The sequence below is a fragment of the Mesocricetus auratus genome, unplaced genomic scaffold (assembly GCF_017639785.1).
Source record: "Mesocricetus auratus isolate SY011 unplaced genomic scaffold, BCM_Maur_2.0 Super-Scaffold_100015, whole genome shotgun sequence".
NCBI classification, from domain to species: domain Eukaryota; kingdom Metazoa; phylum Chordata; class Mammalia; order Rodentia; family Cricetidae; genus Mesocricetus; species Mesocricetus auratus.
Window position 1 is genome coordinate 2,996,996 of NW_024429198.1, and position 19,745 is coordinate 3,016,740.

General features: G+C 37.4%; 1 protein-coding gene across 3 annotated transcripts in view; it reads left to right on the forward strand.

Annotated features, from left to right (window-relative positions):
• The window catches only part of Fyb1 (FYN binding protein 1), a 124,524-nt gene that overhangs the window by 94,685 nt on the left and 10,094 nt on the right, over nucleotides 1–19,745 (forward strand). For 2 of the 3 annotated variants that reach the window (XM_021231761.2, XM_005077982.4), the window contains exons 9-16: nucleotides 134–278; nucleotides 2,331–2,353; nucleotides 4,052–4,118; nucleotides 5,002–5,139; nucleotides 6,801–6,826; nucleotides 8,797–8,863; nucleotides 16,694–16,793; nucleotides 17,388–17,550. In XM_021231761.2, the coding sequence (XP_021087420.1) occupies nucleotides 134–278; nucleotides 2,331–2,353; nucleotides 4,052–4,118; nucleotides 5,002–5,139; nucleotides 6,801–6,826; nucleotides 8,797–8,863; nucleotides 16,694–16,793; nucleotides 17,388–17,550 (729 nt within the window). The remainder of the gene's footprint in view (nucleotides 1–133; nucleotides 279–2,330; nucleotides 2,354–4,051; nucleotides 4,119–5,001; nucleotides 5,140–6,800; nucleotides 6,827–8,796; nucleotides 8,864–16,693; nucleotides 16,794–17,387; nucleotides 17,551–19,745) is intronic. The other variant, XM_040757619.1, reaches the window with a different exon arrangement.

A 19,745-nucleotide genomic window follows, 5' to 3' on the forward strand; every position in this document is an offset into this window, starting at 1 on the left:
AGTTTTGGGCATGCTAGGCTCCATTCCCAGCCCTAAAGAGAAATATCCAAGAGCAGATGAATGATTGATACTTCAATTATAACTCTCAAGTGTTTAAGCTCCAATTATCTGGACCTCTTTTCCCTTCGGGTAGATGGTTACATTAAAACAACTGCTGTCGAGATTGACTATGATTCTCTGAAACGGAAGCAGAATACTCTCAATGCTGTTCCATCTAGACTTGTTGAAGATGACCAAGAAGTCTACGATGATGTGGCTGATCAGGATGCTCTTAACAGGTATGTGACACACATACTGTAAGCAGATCACTGTCCCCTTACCAGACAGCATGTATTTCAAGATTTCACAATTTTACCTTCCATGTCACATAATGCTCTCAATCACTAAACTAAATTGCCCTAGTCTGAGTGGAAGACCAGGTGAAACTCCATTGTCTTTTATTCATTTGTTGGCTACACACATCATGTTACTTGAAATATGGATTGTATAATTGTGTTGAATGTGCTGTCCACTACAAAACACTTTTATAATATTTATCATGATTTGAAGTTAGGGGCATGACTAAACTAGTATGATTTGGGAAACTGCAAAGTAGAAAATATAAAGTATAAACCCCTTTTTTCACCCTTAAATCTCTGAGTATAAATGCATTTCCTGTCATTGCTTGAAAATATAATAGGAAAAAATGGCTTTCACTCCAACTCCAGTATATTCCTTAAAAGCCAAATCTCAATCCTCTATGATCCCTAGATATTGACTAAATGTCCACATTGAAGTGTCTATTTATTCCACTACACTGGTGTGGCATTTCCTCCTAGAAAAATGATCACACTTCTGTGGAGCAGGGTAACAAAACTAAAACATCATTTTTGAGAAGGAAACAAAGGTGGCCATCTTCTCCCACATGCTTGCTTATTAGATTCTCATGACTAGACTGAAATACTTAAGACATTTGACCTATAAAAAAGAAAGGTTTAAGAAACTCATGTTCTATAAGATCAAGCCAAGTGCATATACTACACACAAATATAAATTCACACTGTAGATGAAATTAGCAAGTGGTAGCTCTGTTCCTAGCACATGACATTCCTAAGGCATTAGATGTGAAAATCTCCAAGAGGAACATCAGCCAGCCAGAATGCAGTTAATTCCAAGTATTGCCTCATGCACAGAAGCAGCAGAGAAAATAGATATGAAGATGACAAGCAGAGAGGATGTGCCCACTTCTTCACAAGTCAGTTTCTAGAGTATGATATTCCATGCCTTTCTACAAAGTTCCATTGACAACAGTATACTTTTATCTCTAAGTTAACCAAAGATATGCATCAGACTAATTCCTCCCACTGGCTTGTAAAAGGAATATTAAAATTGGGTGCCAGCATATAGTTGTCCTATACTCTGAAAATATCAAACTTATTCCTGTTGCTGGCACTTTACTCAAAGGCCAAAGGGAGTTCGAGTGTAGCTAGGTTCAAAGGGCTAAGTACTTGAAGTCCTGGATTCTTTCCTGCAAGATGGCAGAACTGAACAAATAGACAATGTCTAAGTTTCTCCAGTGCCCACACTTGGCTCTCACATGAGTCACACAGGAAGATACAGAGTGGAACACATAACTATAAAAGTTAAAACAGAAAAAGTTACAGTACTATGAAAAAAAACCCAAAGGCAATCTGGGTTTAGAGAAGTAGGGGGCCACACCTTATAAAACTCCCATCAAGGTCATAATTTAAAAGTTTTTCTTAAAACACAGTGTAATGATATTTTAGATTAAGAGTTACGCCGGATGGTGATGGCACACACCTTTAATCCCAGCACTCGGGAGGCAGAAGCAGGCAGATCTCTGTGAGTTTGAGGCCAGGCTGGACCGACAGCCTCCAAAACAATACAGAGAAACCCTGTCTCGTAAAACCAAAAAAAAAAAAAAAAAAAGAGTTACATACTGTGGTTCTAAGATGCTGAAAAGAGTTGAATTGAATGCAATGGTAATTGTCCTATTTGACTCCTAAAATAACACAAAGTTGTTTTTAAAGTAATTATAAATATAATGTGTAATTACTGAAAATTGATTCATGGGAAATTTATTGAAAGCAAACAGTATAATTGTTGTGAACTATATTACTATAACTCATTGGTTCTTGCTGGTTGTGTAATGGCTATATTATGTTCCCTTGTCACGATGTATCTACTACAGTGAACATTCTTTTTTGCTCTTCATATATTTCATCCTAGTTTTAAATAGAATGTTAACTTTTACAGTCTTCTTAGTATTTGAATTTCTCTTATTGAAAACTAAAAAATTCATACATTTATTATTTCTGTTTTGTTCTTAGCCATGGTCACAGCGGCAGCGGAGGTGAGACACGCACTTTCTGTGTTTGCAGTCTTGAAAATGTTTGAGTATGTTAATGACAAAACACGAGTTGGCTAACAGGAAAAGGGATTTTTTTATATTTCTATACATTGAGGATTTAAAATATAATTTTTTGGTCTATTGTCAGGAGGTCAGGCAATAGACCAAATGTTCTATAGAAATCGGCACATTGTACTGATTTCTATAGAACATTTTGAACAAGTATATAATGAACTTTATTTTATCCCTCCTGACCTTTACCTTCCCTCTCCCTCCTCTTCTCACCCCTTAGTCCCTTTGTTCCCCTAGACAGTTTCTCTTCTGCTTTCTTATCATATATACATACATGATGATTTTATGTACCGTATAAAACCTAGGAACCAGAAATGAAAGACCTATTGGGATTTTAATGGGGGAAAAGGTCTGACTTGGAGACTACAACCCAGATTCTAGGCCTGGTCAACAAGTGACTTGAGGCAGTCACATCTGTCTTTCAGGTTTGCCGTGGATGCTAGTGTGACTCTACTCCCAGTGTTCCTGGGATAGTCTTACTATCTGCAGACTGTCTGAACACAATAATAAACACCCCTCTTTCCTTCCAGAACTATCCCTGTCTAGATGGCAAACTATATGGCTACCTTGATGATGCCACTTAAAGACCCAGGCAACAAAACCAAGAACTCAAATTTTCACACTTGAAAGTTATATTTCAAGGTCATTTTCCTGCACATAGAAGGTAGTCAACAAATACTTAAGTAGATATCCATCATATAGCACAGTTCCTAAGAGCAAGCATAGAAAATAAAACAAGCAAGGGCTTTAGTATACTGTATATGTATTGAAATGTGACCTTTCTTTAGTAGTTTCTTTCAGTTGCTAGCAGTGTCTACTGAGCCACCTTCCATTCCGTTCCATTTTCTTTATTGGTGACTCTTTTGTTTTCGTCAGTCTAATTATAAGGGAAGGGCATTTAAGGTAGCCTCTCCACTACTACTTAGATTCTTAGTTGGAGTCATTTTTTTGGGTTCCTGGGAATTTCCCTAGTACCAGGTTTCACATTAACCCCGTAATAGCTCCTTCTATCAAGGTATCTCTTTTCTTCAGTGTCTACTCACTATTAACTGATTTTAAAAGAATTTAATGATTTGTTTATCCTTTTTATGTGCATTGGTGTTTTGCTTGCATGCACATCTGTATGAGAGGGTGTCAGATTCCCTGGAACTGGAGTTGCAGACAGTTGTGAGCTGCCATTTGGGTACTGGGAATTGAACCTAGATCTTCTGCAAGAGCAGCCAGTGCTCTAAATCACTGAGCCATCTCTCCAGCCCTGAATTTTTCTTACTACCTCCTGACCTCTGCGTTTTCATGATAAATATCTAATTCTACTTCTTATTCTGTTTACTTACTCTGGTATTAATTCTCGCCCATTTATTTTACATAAAAATCCAGAATGCCAACCATCACTCATTTCTTTCTTATGGCTTTGGCCCTAAAATGCTTTAAAATAATCAATAAAGTAACTGAAATATTAACTACCTATGTGATGCTGGGAAATTGTAAAGTTTTCTAGTTGAATGGATAATTTGAAAGAAGGTTGCTGACTGCAGTCAAATAGGGGAGAATTAGTACCAAAACCAGAGTGACCTGTATTTGACCAGATTGCAAAGTTGACAAAAGGTTTCCTTCCTAACCCAAATGAAGGTATGTTCCCACCACCACCAGATGATGACATTTATGATGGGATAGAAGAGGAAAATGCTGATGATGGGTAAGAATAATCATTGAATTGCCTCTTTCTCTTGTAAAAGATTACATATATGGAAATTTAGTTTTCATTTCCAGATAAAATAAAAAGTAGAAAATATTCTTCTTATTCAAAAAGTAGAAAATATCTTATTCAATCTTAAAATATGTGAAGGTTTAACTGACAGTAATGATAAGAAGGATAATTGTATCACACTGGAAATGAAATGGTAAATTGGAAAAAATCTCCATTATATGGAAAAAATGAAATGAAAAGAGAACAAATTACAAGTGCTGTGGATGTTTAAAAAATACTTTCGAATCATTTATCTATAATCAATAATTTACAGCCATCTCTGGAGTTTAGCAGTTATGTAGCTGGAATGTTTTTTTAATAATAACGTAATTACAGCTGGATGATAAGGCTCATACCTGTAGTTCTAGCACTCTAGAGGCTTAGACAGATGGATCACTTGAACCAGCAGTTCAGGGCAAGTCTGAGCTGCTTAATAAACCCCAGGCTAACCTGGGCTACAGAGTAAGGTCTTGCTTTAAATTAATTGAGACCATTTGATATCTGTGGTAGTTTTATAGCAGAACTGATATTGCATAGCTTAATTATTTTATTTGAATCATGAACAATACCAGGTAGACATTTTAAACTTCATTCTAACTGACTTGACCTAGTTTTATGTTTCAGGAACCTAGGCAAATCTTATTGAGTAAGTAAAAAGTGACCAGCCTAGTGAAAGAAATATTCACTCACCAGAATTTGTACTTAGAAGCACTACATTATTGGCTACAATGACCTACTCACTTGTCAGCATAGTGCAATTATTTAAATTCCGAATGTCCACACAATGTCTTTGTGGTCTGCTGATTATTACATTCTGATCAACGCTCCAAAGATCCACGCTGCAGGTTGAAGAGAAGACCAACACGTGGTCCTGGGGGATTTTGAAGATGTTAAAGGGAAAAGATGACAGAAAGAAAAGTATTCGAGAGAAACCTAAAGTCTCTGATTCAGACAGTAATGAAGGTTCATCGTAAGAGTCAACTGACCACCTTCAGTGCACAATAACTACACTAATATTGGTTTAGTTGAATGCTACTAATATTCTATAACCAATAAGCAAACCCTGATAAACTGACACCACTTTACTGTTATTTTCCATTAATCATCTTACAGTCATCTCACAGTATATGTTAATTATATCAGAGGACCCCAGTTATTTTAAAATTACCATGTAACTCTAAGATACACTTTGCTCTCCCTGAAAACTTGCATAAAAATACACACACATATGCACACACTCACACACACACTCAAGCACACACAGTCATTCATGAACACACACACTTCTCAGTAGGATTTCTCTCATCTGTACAGTCCCATCTACAACTTTACTATCCTGATGGCAGCCTACATTTTACATTATTATGACTACTTTTAAAACTAATTATTCTCTATTAAAAGTTAATTTAAAATAACTTGGAATATTTCTCTGAATGTAATATTGAATTTTTTACAACTGTTCTTAATTATATACCTATATAGACTTATTGTCAGTATTTCAAATTTATCTAAATAACTAATGAATAAATTGTCTCTCCCCACCCAATCTCAAAAGAGCCCCTTAGCATAAATTCCATGTATATAAACTTGAAGGATCATAATCATGTTCAGAAGATACTTTCTGTTTTGCATTTTTAATGTGTTCATCACATTTAACTGAAATCCTTGCAAGTTGTTTTCACACCATATTCCTAATTTGATCTTTGTTTTTGTAGAGCACCAGAATGGCAGTCAATAAATTGTACACTTACAATTTTGAGTACACTTAACAGGAAGTCTTCTGAGCAACGCTGCTCAAATATAACCTTTATGTGGGGGTAAAGGAAGAGACATTTTTTGCCTTTTCACATTGCCAAATTCTGATTTGGGGTTGTTTGAGCAAATATTGTCATCATCAACTTTAACCAGTCATTCCTGTGCTATACATGAATCTTTCAGAAGCGTGTGTGGTGTGTGTGTGTGCGCGCGCGTGTGCGTGTGTGTGTGCGTGTGTGTGTGTGTGTGTGTGTGTGTGTAGCTCTCAGAGTTCAGAAAATAATAAAAACAACAAAGTCCTTTTCTGCTACAACTAAATACCACCTAATCTTAGTTCCCTCCCACCCCTGTCTATAAGCTCTCACTGTCTAGTTTAAATGTACATTCCTTTCTTATTCCTCATTTTCCAGTGTGGTGCAGATATGTACATACCAGAGAAATGTGGTCATATGCCAATGACTGCTGTTGATTTTGGCTCTGTAATTTCAACCCTCAATTCAAATAAACAGTTTGGGTCAGACCTATGGATAGCATGAGGCTCCAAAATACTGAGCCCATTTATCATACTCTGGTGTGATAATATTCCCAAACCTTAGAGCAAATCTGAAATATTGGTCTAGTGACTGGGTGACATAAACTGACTGTCATCACTCTTGACTATTTTTGAACAATGAAACTACTTCAAAACTAGTCTCAATATATTCCAAATTGATGGCTAGAAATCAGTGGGAAATGGAGGATAAGAAAGGTATAATGATCCACAGATTAACCCATTTCACACCTCTAGAATATTGCTTTTCACACCTCTTTCATGTAAAGGAGTTAATTTTAAGGTTCGTGTTACTCAGATTTTAACTATATTCTCATTTTTTTCAGTTTCCCTTCTCCTCCTAAAGAATTGGGTAAGTAATAAAAACTAATTGTGTATTTTACAAGTTACTTCTTACACATGAGGTAGTGGGAAGTGTTGGATGTAATCAAGAAAGGAATGTGCCTGCTTTAAGTCCTGACTGCAAACAATAAATATGTCACATTGCACAAGCAATTTCACCCTGGATGATTCCAACGACCCAAGGATAGAATAACAGAATCATAAAAATACAAAAGCTTCATGTATCAGATACTTCTCATTGTTGTGATAAAACACCAGAATATTCCTCCCAAAAGCAACATGGTCAGTCATGTCATAGAAGTAGCCGACTCCTTGGTACCAACTTCTATATTAGCTATTTTTTCCATTACTATGATGCACCTTCATGAAGGCATGGTAGCAGGAGCAGGAAGCTGAGGATTCACATCTTGAACCTCAAGCATCAAAAAGAATGAACTGGTGATGGGGCATTTTCAACTCTCAAAGCCACCACTAGTGACAAACATCACCAAGGTTAGACCTGCAATTGGGGACCAATTATTCAAATGCCTGAGACCATAAGGTGCTTCTCACCTCACTCAAACCAGCACAGACAGCTTCAAAGTATTGATCTGAAAGCCACTGAGGCACAGAGATAGGAGGAAAGTGATGGGTACCAGGGTCAATTGGCCCCACCCCATTCAATCCATGCTTAATATATGCAAATCATGCATATAAATGTGGAAAAACATTCAAAAGACACACATCTAGATACTTCCAGATATTCTCTCTTAACTCTTGGGGGGGGGTTAACAGTGTCTTCTTTTACAACTCCAATGGTCTCTTTGAAAACCTCACTGAGACAGATCTTTTCAAGATTTGTTAAAAGTTTCACTAATTCAAATAAAATGTCTCCAAAAGTATTGAAGGGCCTTTAGAGAGTTTACCTATTTAAATTCATAAATAATCTTGTAAGAGAGCTGGCACACACCTTTAATTCCAGTACTTGAGAGGCAGAGGCAGACAGATTTCTGAGTTTGAGGCCAGTCTGGTCTACAGAACAAGTTCAAGGACAACCAAGTCTACACAGTGAAACTCTTTCTCAAAAAAAAGAGAGAAAGGGAAGAGAAGGGAGGGAGGGAGGGAGGGAGGGAGGGAGGGAGGGAGGGAGGGAGGGAGGGAAAATGTCAAGCTGGAGGTGTGGCTCAGTTAGTAGCACCGAATTTGATTCCCAGCACTGCATAAGCTGGGATTGGGGCCATTCTCATCCAGTCCACCATACCAGTCATGGCTAGTTTTCTATCTATTGTTTCCCAGATATTTATATATAACATTGTAGAAATAAGATTTTCCTTTGAAGGCAGTACAACCATACTATCACTGTAGAGTATAAATTAATATGGAACAAATCATTAAAAGAAGATGGTGTATGATAGATGATACACATAACTAGACAGATGACTGGATAGATGATAGATAGATAGATAGATAGATAGATAGATAGATAGATAGATAGATAGATGATAGATAGATCGTAGAGATAGGAGACTGACACAGAGATATACAAATAGGATGAATTGCATAGCACTCCATATCATGTAAGAATTTCTGTCTACTTCCTACTGTCAATAGCCAAGAGAGTTGATTTCTTTGTCGGCAGTTTTTAAATCCCACCATTCATTCACTGATTGCACTTGGAAAAATTTATAGTCACAGCACTATTCAAGGGTTGGGTTTTATTGCCCCAAATAATGATAGTTGTAATCATATTCACTGGTTTCCATTGTTTCTTTGCTTACTTATTTATTGTTCCAAGTTTAATGCTCACACCCAGGAAGGTAAGAAACTCCCTCCTTTCTTCCTTCCTTTGAGAATCAGGCAATGCATTTAATAGAAATATATACAGTCCCTGAGAAATTTCTTACTATGAAGCAGTCTTCAGTTTTTAATAACATCATTGAATGTTCATATCAAAACTTAACTTAGCAACATTTCAATATTTGATATTCTGTCTTTTATTAGATGCAGGAGAAGAAGTTTACGATGATGTGGATGCCTCAGACTTCCCTGCTCCACCTGCAGAGATGAGGTCAGTACAATGCTTTTCATTCCGATGAAGTGTTGACAAGGAGACTGCTCATCAACACTGAACTGGATTAAAACTCCAGCTTGCTGTATGTGTGCTGTGTGCAGTCATGTGGTCTCTGCCATGCTTTGCTAAAACTGTGCTCATTTCTGATCACAGCCCTCACCTGACAGCTAGGTTTGTTAGCAAGTTAACTCTTGCTCCTCTCCCCTTATGCATCTTTTCTCCTGACTCTAGGCACTAGTTCTGCCCCTTGTTCCCTGACTAATCTCTGCTGGTTACTGGTGACTCATGGCTGTCTGTATTCACTCATTTATCGGGAATATATACTTGGGATTCTCTTCATAAGCAATTTCAATGATTCATCCTCTTATTTTTACCCTTTCCCCAACCTTTTTCCCTCGAACACACTTCCTTTCTATCTCAGTCCTCATCTTTCTTCTTTCCTGTCTTCCACAACTGGTTTTTGGTGTGAAAAATAACAGAATTTGTTGCTTAGAAGGACTTTCATGTATGTCTGTTTTTGTTCACAAACCCATTGGATGCTCGAAAGTTTTATGCAAACTTATTTTATGAGTTAACAATGAACAATAACTTCAGTTTATCTGAGGCATGCATTTAACTTTAAGGTTAAAAGTATATGAAAAGTAGTTAAGATCAATTAGCAAAACACGAACACCCGCTGAAAATTCTTCTGAGTTAGAATATATTGTACTAAAATACCTGCTCATTTCCAAAAACTATGTGAGATGAGCTGTGTACAAAAGAAAGAACTCCAGCAGTGTGCTCAAGAAGGAGATAAATGAAACAAATGACATAGTTGGTTAGTTAAGGACAGAACTAGCATTAGTGACTCGAGTCATGCCTGCTGAGCTGTCCTTAAGAATGGACAAGAGAATGTCAAGTATTTAGTCTTACCACATTAAGCCAATTTTACTGAACTACGAACAGTATCAAGATCAAAGAAGCTGAAGGCAAAATATGCTGATGCTCACAAATGAAGATCAAGTTCTACAGGCAAAACAAGCAAGAAAGAGGAAATAATGCTTGCCTCCCCTTTAGTTGTCTGAGAAAGGAAAATCTACCCTTGGTAAATTATTCATTTTAATATTCCTCACCACCAGGACATTGGGCCTATCTTTACTGGGTTCTAATACATTTTTTCTGTTTCGTATTGCTCTGGAAACATCCCCACATTCCATTAGCTAGCTCTCCAGGAACCCAGAACCACATCCTGGCCCCTTTCTTGGAGCAAAACAAACTCCAGCTGATTAAACTTGATCGGATATGACCATTTTTTTCTTACTCATTGCTTATTTTCAGAAGTTAAAAATTCTATATTTTTAAACACAGTATTTTATTTTGGAATAAGTTATTTTCAGAAATAGCTTGTGGGGCATTTTCAGCATTCATTCATGCTCTGATCATCCCAGAGAGCTAATCTGGGCCAGCAATTTCACCAATGCCCAGATGATGAAAGGCAGGAGGTCCTGGGGAATGATGCAAGACCAAAGTGGGTAATGGTCTTCATTCTTTTCACAGTGAACAAGATAAATGCTAAAATTCTTAAAAAGCAAACATTTTGAAGTAACAAGCAATTTTTTTCTAGATAATCACAATGAAAATTAATACCAGTGTCAAATTTTTGCTATTCACTGGTGCTGCAACAATAAACGGCACACTTACTGAAAGTATAAGTAAGTATTTATTGTAGAAATTACTCACAAGAGAAAAACAAGCAACCCAGATGAGCCAAGTATTTTTCCGGAAATACTGGAAGCCGGAAAGAGGGCGAGACGTTCTGCTAACAGTCTTTTATACCTTCCCCCATACACGCACCTAGCCATGCCCAAAAGTGGGCCTAGCAGGTGATGTAGTTCACTGCCTATGTCCCTATACTTCTTTAGTCATGCTTAAAGTGGGTGTGGTTAACAGTGTGGTAAACTGCCCTTTTATTACCTCATCTGTATGCGCCTCTAATATGCCACATGGCTAATGGCGGAGCACCAAATTTCACCCTACAATTCCCCTTTTAGTCTAAAAAGGATATTTAAGCTTAAAACAACTAACTTGTGTCGATGAACAAAATGTATCAAACATCTACCCCATCTAAACCTAAACTTATCTGAAAGAAACACCCAAGTCTGAACACCTCTTTCCAATCCCAACTCTAAAATAATTGAAAACTAACACTAACAGGTGTAAACTATTCTATAACATCAACAGTAGGGAGAGGGGGCGTGGAATTCTCGAAACTACTTCCTGCTGAGATAGGACGATGACAATCTCATGGGGACCTGTGAGAAGAAAAATGTTAGTGTAACAAAATCTCCAGTAGATCAGACAGTCTCTGTTTGGCAGGAGATGCTTGATTGAAGTTCCTGACTGGAGTTCTAGTGTTGATTGAAGCTCATGTCTGAAGCCTTGGCCAGATTGTAGAGCTGTATCAGTTCCTCGGTCTGGAGTTGTGTCGAGTGATGTTGTTCCAAGCTGGTTTCAGGATGGTGCTTGTCAGGTGGAGTCGATGATGTGGGGCAGTTCAGATGTCTCCAGTCGAATCAGGTGGAGTCAAGGAAGTGGATCCTCATTCTCTTTCCGAAGCAGTTGAAGATTGCTGTCAGGAAATCCCTTGTTCTCTGGAAAACTCAAACATTAATGTTAACAAAGAAATATTTTAACTTTTATATGTATGCATACTGGAAGAGGTGACAATAGGGAAGATGGTAAACATGAAGGAAATTAGACTTTTCAGGAAAAAATCCACAGATAACAGTTCCTAATTTTATTTTCTTCTGTCTTATATCAATGGCTCTTTGATATAATACAGAAATTCTGAATTTTATTTAAATAATACGCTTGAATTTAGAGTAGGAGAGCCAATCCAACTCCAAAGCCAGCTTCAGTTAAATGAATGGGGACTGAAGTATATGAAGAAACAAAGATATAAGGATACTATAAAAAACAATATAGAGAGATTTAGACTTCGATACCACACAGTGAGTTACCGTTTGTTTGATGGTCCTCAGGGTAGCTATTCATTCTTCTTCAGGAATCCATACGTCCAGTATTCTTTGCTGAGTTTAACTGTGGAGACAAAAAAAAAAAGCACTTCTCTTTTATGAGGTCACTTTACCCATGGTAGAATATGATTTTGTAGATGAGCTGTTATATTTCCTCCTCCTGAGATATCTTCTGCTCTGATCGAATCTTAATTAATTTCAATGGAAGCCAAAGTTTTTCTTCTCCTGTGGAAACAAAAGCAAAACCCCTTCCCCAACGTAACACATGTCCTGGTTTCCAGACTGAGGTCATAACATCCTTAAAATACACCAGTTGGTTCAGTTCAGAAGTCTTCTCTGTAGTCCAATGTCTTTCTGCTGCAGTTTGTCCTTTTTCATCAGCATTAAGAAAATTCAATGTTAGTAAAGCATTATGTAACCTGTGTTTGGGGGTCTTTGTTCCCCCTGGCTATTTATGAAGCATCTCTTTTAAGGTTCTGTTAGATCTTTCAACCACTGCTTGTCCTGTGGGATTGTAAGGTATACCAGTTACATGTTTTATATTATAATATTTGAAAAATTGTTCCAATTTACTGGAGACATATGCTGGACCATTGTCAGTTTTTATTGTTTTAGGTATACCCATAACAACCATTACCTCTAAGAGGTATGTAATAACAGAGTCAGCTTTTTCAGAGCTGAGGGCAGTAGCCCACTGGAAGCCTGAGAATGTGTCTATGGTATGGTGTACATATTTCAAACTGCCAAATTCTTGGAAGTGAAATACATCCATTTGCAAAAGTTCATTTCTGTGAATACCTTTAGAATTACAACCTGCTGGTAACAGAGTTTGATTGTAGAATGAGCAAGTGGGGCAATTTCTTACTATTTCTTTGGTTTGTTGCCATGTGATAGAAAAATCCTTCTTTAAACCTTTGCTGTTAACATGGTGTTTCTTATGAAATTCTGAAGCTTCCAACACATTACCTACTAATAAACGATCAATTTCATCATTGCCTTGCGCCAGAGGACCTGGCAGACCTGTATGGGATCTGATGTGTGTTATATATATATAGGATGAGTCCTGTTTCTGATGGTTTCCTGTAATTATAAAAACAATGAGGTTAATTCTGTGCCATCAGGAACAAATTCTGTAGTCTCAATGTGCAAGACAACTCTCTCTGCATACTGAGAATCCGTGACTATATTGAGAGGCTCTGTAAAGTCTTTAAGTACCATGAGAATGGCATATCACCCTGCTTTTTGTACAGAGTTGTAAGGGCTTCGAACTACTTTACTTATATTTCTTGATTTATATCCTGCCTTACCTGATTTGTTTGCATCCGTGTAGAAGGTAAGAACTCCAGAAATAGGTGTTTGTCTCATGATATGCAGAAGAATCCAAATTGTTTTCTTTATGAATTTGATTCTCTCTGTTTTGGGATAGTTGTTACTAATAGTTCCCAAAAAGTCACTGCAAGCTATTTGCCAATACTCATTATCCTTCCATAAGGAGGAAATTTCCTCATTCGTTCAAGGTACAATAATTTCAGCTGGGTCTTTCCCAGTCAGTTGACGAAGCCTTAACTTACCTTTTAATATCAAATCGGAGATCTTTTCTATATATGTTTTCAATTTTTTATTCTGTTTATGTAGCAGAAATACCCATTCTAGTATGATGTCTTCCCTCTCCATTAATATTCCTGAGGGGTATTCTCTAAATGGTAAAATAACCAGAATACAGTCCAGTTTTGGATCCACACGGTCCACATGTGCTTCTAATATTCTCTTTTCTACCCATTATATTCTTTTTCAGCCTCAGCTGATAGTACTCGTGGGCTATTTAGCTCTTTATCTCCTTTTAAAGCCATTTTCAGGTGTTTTAAATCATGCCCTTCTACACGAATAATTGTCTGTAATTGAGAGATTTCTCCTAATCGTTTTTGAAGATCATTAAGAGTCCAGTAATGAAATCTTTGTTTTTATTTGAATGGGGTTGCTTATAATTGGTTAATGATCACAACAAATCTTTTTTTAAAGGAAAAAGGGGATTATGGTATGGAAATGAGTACTTTGCAATGGTATGGTTTTTCATTTAGTGATACAAATTCAAGGTCAATTTTGTGATGTGCATATTTCTCCTCTTGATTAAGTATTGTGCTTATACTGATCTTTAAAAGCATAATGCATAATTAAATACAGACTATAGATAGTTACTTATAATAGAACTTATAGTTGGGTAAGTTAGGTTTTATAGATATACAGAAATATATTCGAGATAGACAGTCTTCAAACCTTTCAAAGACCTTCAGAAAATGGCATTTAAAATGGTTTAGGGTTTTTCTTGACAATGAGAAATGTCTGCTCCTGGCAGCACCAATTATGTCTGAGAGGAAGATGGGCATCGAAGGAACTCGTTACGGAGTTTGCTTTCAACATGGCAAGATTAACCATTTGGGCAAGAATATGCTGTTGCCTAGACTGCTGGACTGTTGATGTATAAACTCAGGACCCACAGGAAAGTGACTGCTGAACTCAAATAGTCCTTCAGGGTTCCTACTTCATGAAGAGTCTACCAGACTTTCTACAGGACACAGAAAAATGACTAACAGACTGCCAATGCAGAGGTACAGTTTGAAATTTCCTGCTTTGCTGAGAAGTCTTCTGGACACATTGTGGCCTATTGGCTGAAGATGGATGCCCCAATATTACAGAGGAACTTCGGGTGACTGTCCAGGTAGCGAGATGTCTCTGTCAATTATAGTGTTTATATATTATCCTTCTGTGGTCTTTGATACAGTTGAAGACAGATAGTTATAATCATAGTTTTCCTTAGTTATGACAAAAGATAAGCTATATATAAGACTTTGGACTCACAAAGATGGCATAGATGATATTTTCTTTAAATTTTGCTGAATGTTGATAGACAAAATATTGTAACTGTGTTCTTGCTTGATAGCTGTTCTGTTATATATAATTTGACTATGTTAAAGTTAAGACCTTTTTTTTATTTAGACAGAAAGGAGGAGATGATGAGGAAGTCCTGTGTATATGTCAATAAAGCACTTTTGGCCAACAGGGAAGCAAGATAGGTGGGACTAGGAGTCGAGGAGGACTCTGAGTAGGAGAAACACAGGGATTCAAGATATAGCTGCCGTAGGGGTAAGAAGTCCAGATCTTTTCTCCAGTAAGAGAAATACTTACAATAGCAATTATGGGGTAAATACTTAAGTCAGAGCTAGCCAGTATAAAACAAGCAAGGCCAACAGCTTCATAATTAATACAGCGTCTTGTGTGTTATTTGGGGACTACAACGCGGCAGAGCCCAGGCAACTGGTGGGGAAAAACCAAAGCAGCTGGCAAGGAAAATGCTTTACTCTACAATTCACAAATATTCTAGTACTTAAAAACAAAAACTCCCACCGGGCGGTGGTGGCGCACGCCTTTAATCACAGCACTGGGGAGGCAGAGGCAGGCGGATCTCTGTGAGTTCAAGGCCGGGCTGGACCGACAGCCTCCAAAACAATACAGAGAAACCCTGTCTCATAAAAAACAAAAAAACAAACAAACAAAAAAACCTCCCTTCTACAGGGATTCACACTTCTTCCCACTCTGTATTGAACTTTCATTTTCCAATGAGCAATTTAATGGAATGGCCAAGGTACAGACTGACTATTGATTATTAACTATTTTCTTTAAGATGCTGCCTCATGATATTGAAAATAGTAATTTTACATAAACCAGTACTTTTCTTTTTTCTTTTCTTTTCCTTTTTTTTTTTTTTTTTTTTTTTTTTGGTTTTTCGAAACAGGGTTTCTCTGTATTGTTTTGGAGGCTCTTCTGGAACTCACAGAGATCTGCTGCCTCTGCCTCCCAGGAGTGCTGGGATTAAAGGCATGCACCACCACCACCCAGCAAACCAGTACTTTTCATTAACCAATACTTCCTGTGCTCCATGCTGTCTCCATTTATTTCTCTGTATTATTTCTCTGCTCTAAATCAAGTCTAGGATGTGGTATGTGAATGCTCCATCACTGAACCCCATCTCTTTTCTCATAGCTCCATTTTAATCAGATGTGAAAATATTAAGGTAGATAAATTTAGAAACCATACAACTCAGTTCCTTTAAAAAAGCATTGTTGAGTCTTTTTAATAACATTATCTCTGACATTAAGTTTTTTAGAAAGAACTAGAAAATGTACATGGTTTAAGTATAGGTTTAATCACATGAAACCATGGTATGCAGTCATATTTCATCTTGTTCAGTTTTATTATTGGTTCAATAGGACATTTTACTTACAGTTTAAATTGTGTGTTGTATTATTTAATCATGAACCCCTTCTATATGTAAGAAATACATAATTGATTATAATGCTCAGTATTAAATAAAAAAACAACACTGAACAAAAATATATTATTACATACTGGGCATGGTGGTGCACACCTTTAGTCCCAGCAATTGGAAGGCAGAGGCAGATGGATCTCTGTGAGTTTAAGGCCAGCCTGGCCTACATAACGAGTTCCAGTGTATATTGTAAGATCCTATCATACACACACACACCCATTGAAAAATTTAATGTTAAGGATTAAGACTCAGGCTGGGCAGCGGTGGCATACACCTTCAATCCTGGCCCTTGGGAGGCAGAGGTAAGGAGGTCTCTATGAGTTTAAGACTAGCTTAGTCTACAGATGAAGTTCTAGGACAGCCAGGGGAAGCTACACAGAGAGACCCTGCCTTGAAAAATAAAACAATCAAACAAACAAAAAGCAAAGGATTAAGTCTCTGTTATGATTCATTCTTTTCTATTTCTAAATGTGTTGGTTTATTCTCTAGTCAAGGAATTAATGTTGGAAAGGTAAAAGCAGAAGAAAAAGATCCCAAGAAGCTAAAAAAGCAGGAAAAAGAAGAAAAAGATCTCAGGAAAAAATTTAAGGTATCTATCATAACTTTTCTAATTCCTACAATAAATTAAGCAAGCAAGCAAACATGCTAATATCCATCATATTATTCATGATATCTATTTAAATTTAAATTATCTATGATAACTATTTAAATTTAGATGTTCGTTGACCTTTAATGAAGTGATAATCTATACATATTAGTTACATAAAGTTGGTGAGATTATGAGTTGTCTTAGTTATTATCTCATGGCTATAATAAAATTCCCAGATAAAAGCATCTTGAAGGACAAGGCTTTTATTTTGGCTCACAGTTCTTGACTAGGTCACCATGGAGAAGTCACAGAGGCAGGAGCTTAATGGGGCTGGTCTCATTGTATGTGCAGTCACAAGGCAGAGAGACACAAATACATGCACACTAGTGCTTATCTATTTTCTCCACTTCACTCCAGTCCAGGATCCCCTGCCCATGGAATGGTTCCACTCATAATGAACATAGTTATCCTCTATCAATTAACATAATCAAGACAACCCCCACAGACATGTGCAGAAAAAAGTCTCAATAAATATGTCAATAAATGAATTACTGTAAGAATACATATCAGTACTTTTAATGTTTTTTTTTTCAGTATGATGGTGAAATTCGAGTTCTTTATTCAACGAAAGTTGCTTCCTCCATAACTTCTAAAAAGTGGGGAGCTAGAGATCTGCAGATAAAACCCGGAGAATCCCTTGAAGTTATTCAAAACACAGACGACACCAAAGTTCTCTGCAGGAATGAGGAAGGCAAATGTAAGTCCCCTGCTGAACCCACACTGTGCATCTAACAGCCAGTGGGGCCACAGCGATTTCTCATCTCTACTAACTCATTTGGTTCTGTGGTTCGTGGGTTATAGGACATGTTAAAAAAAAAAACAACTAGAGATTCTGGTGTGCTCCAATCAATAAATTCTATTTTTAATGTCGTTTGGGGGCTTTTGAGATTGTAATATAATTACATCATTTCTTTCTCTGGATTTACTATCTCCAACCTCTCCTTAATACCCCCATTACCCTCATTCAAATTCATGGCCTCCTTTTCTTTAATTGTGCGTGTGTGTGTGTGTGTGTGTGTGTGTGTGTGTGTGTGTGTGTGTGTGTGTGTGTGTGTAGTAAAATGTAATGTGCATGTATGTTTTCAGGGCTGACCATTTAGTATTGGATAACCAATTGGTATGCTCTTCCCCGGGGAAGATTATTCCTCTTGAGCTCAATGTTCCTTCATCATCATGTAAAGATTACAGTTAGTGGAGGTTGTAAGTGCCACTCAGTAGTAGAATGCAGGCTTAAAATGCCAGTGGGAACATTCCAATCAAGAATTTCATGTCAGTTTTCTTTCTTACTAATGTATTTGTGATTTCTAAACTCACTGATAATTGCTTCAGTTCTAGGTACTCTGAAAGTTTTATCTCAAACAGAATGACTGGTTAAATATCTCTTACACCTGGGGTGTTTTGTTCATTATAAGGCTTTTCTTTATGGTGTACTTTGTTTTAGTTTGACTTCCTCATCTCAAAGGTGACTACAGTGTGGGACTAGAGAGATGGCTCAGCAGTTGAGAGTGCTTACTGCTCTTCTAGAGGACCCAAGTTTGGTTCCCAGCACCCACATCCAATCCCAGCTCACAACCAACTGTAATGTCAGCTCCAGGGGATCCAACATGCTATTCTGACTTCCACAGGCACCTGAGTTCTTGTGCACACAACCCCAATACAGACACAGACACAGACACACAGTTAAAAGTCAAAGTAAATTTTAAATGGAAAGGTTAGAGAAGGCAGGCAAAAAAGCATTGTTATCAAAAAATGGCCAGCACCTATATAATTGAGTTCTAATGCTGCTGTGACATCTACCAGTTACCATCCCACAAAGTAGGAAGCAAATTGGGTCTATATTCAATAGGCTAAACAGAAGGTTAAAAGCTGCTCCTAGGAAGGGTTGAAGGTAATGAGGGTGTTGAGCAAACTAGCAGAGTTCTGGAAGCCAGAGAAAAGCCCTCCAAAAATAGAACAAAATGGTTAAATAGTGACAGAAACTGGAACCAATGGGTACTTGAGTAGTTGGAGGGGGAGGGGCACTAAGAGTATTTGAGATTGGCTTTCAGATTAAGTATTATCTCAGAATGGTTGAATTGGTGTGTCTATTTAATTTCACTGTTTGCCTTTTCAAACCTCCTGCTTTTTATCATTCTTAATTTTCTTAATTTCTAATCTATTCTCCACACACTCACTAAGACTTGGAATGATTGCTATAGAAATATATCCCTCCCTCCTCTATGTTACCACAAATGGCCTTGAAAATGGTATCCATCTTGCCCACATTCTCAAGAAGCCAGTTCACTCCTATGTTATACAGATATTCTCAAGAACACACAGTCTTCAGGATAGCATATGACAAATGCCTTTCCTGATCATGGATAGCAACTTCAGTTTGCTGTCCAGAATGGACATCCAGAAGTAAAGTACATGTTTGTCATTCCCTGAATACATTATGCTGCTTCATCCCACCGTGCTAATTTATTTTATTTGGAATGCATAACTGTCCACTACAAATAACTCAGGGACCATCTTAAGTTGGAAACATCCTTACCCCCTACTCCCAGCATGATGAATCTCTCCTCAACTCTACTACTTGGACTTCTGAGTGGTTTGTTTCCCTAATTTGTGGCTCTTCTTAGGCTTTGGGCGTATGCGGAACTTCATAAAAGTGTTCTTGATGTTTGATTATCATCCCTGGAATAGTATATCACAGCTTGAATGGGGCTTGGTAGATTAAAAGGAATATTCTGGATTTCTAGTAGAGCAACAAGACAGAAGTCCAGCATAAACACTCACAAACACCTATGCTGAATACTTTAACTGCTTAGCAGACAATTCTCTGACTTGGCCTGGTGAGCACTGTTAGCTTGTGGATCATTAAGGACTCTAAAACTGTCCCTCCCTTATTTT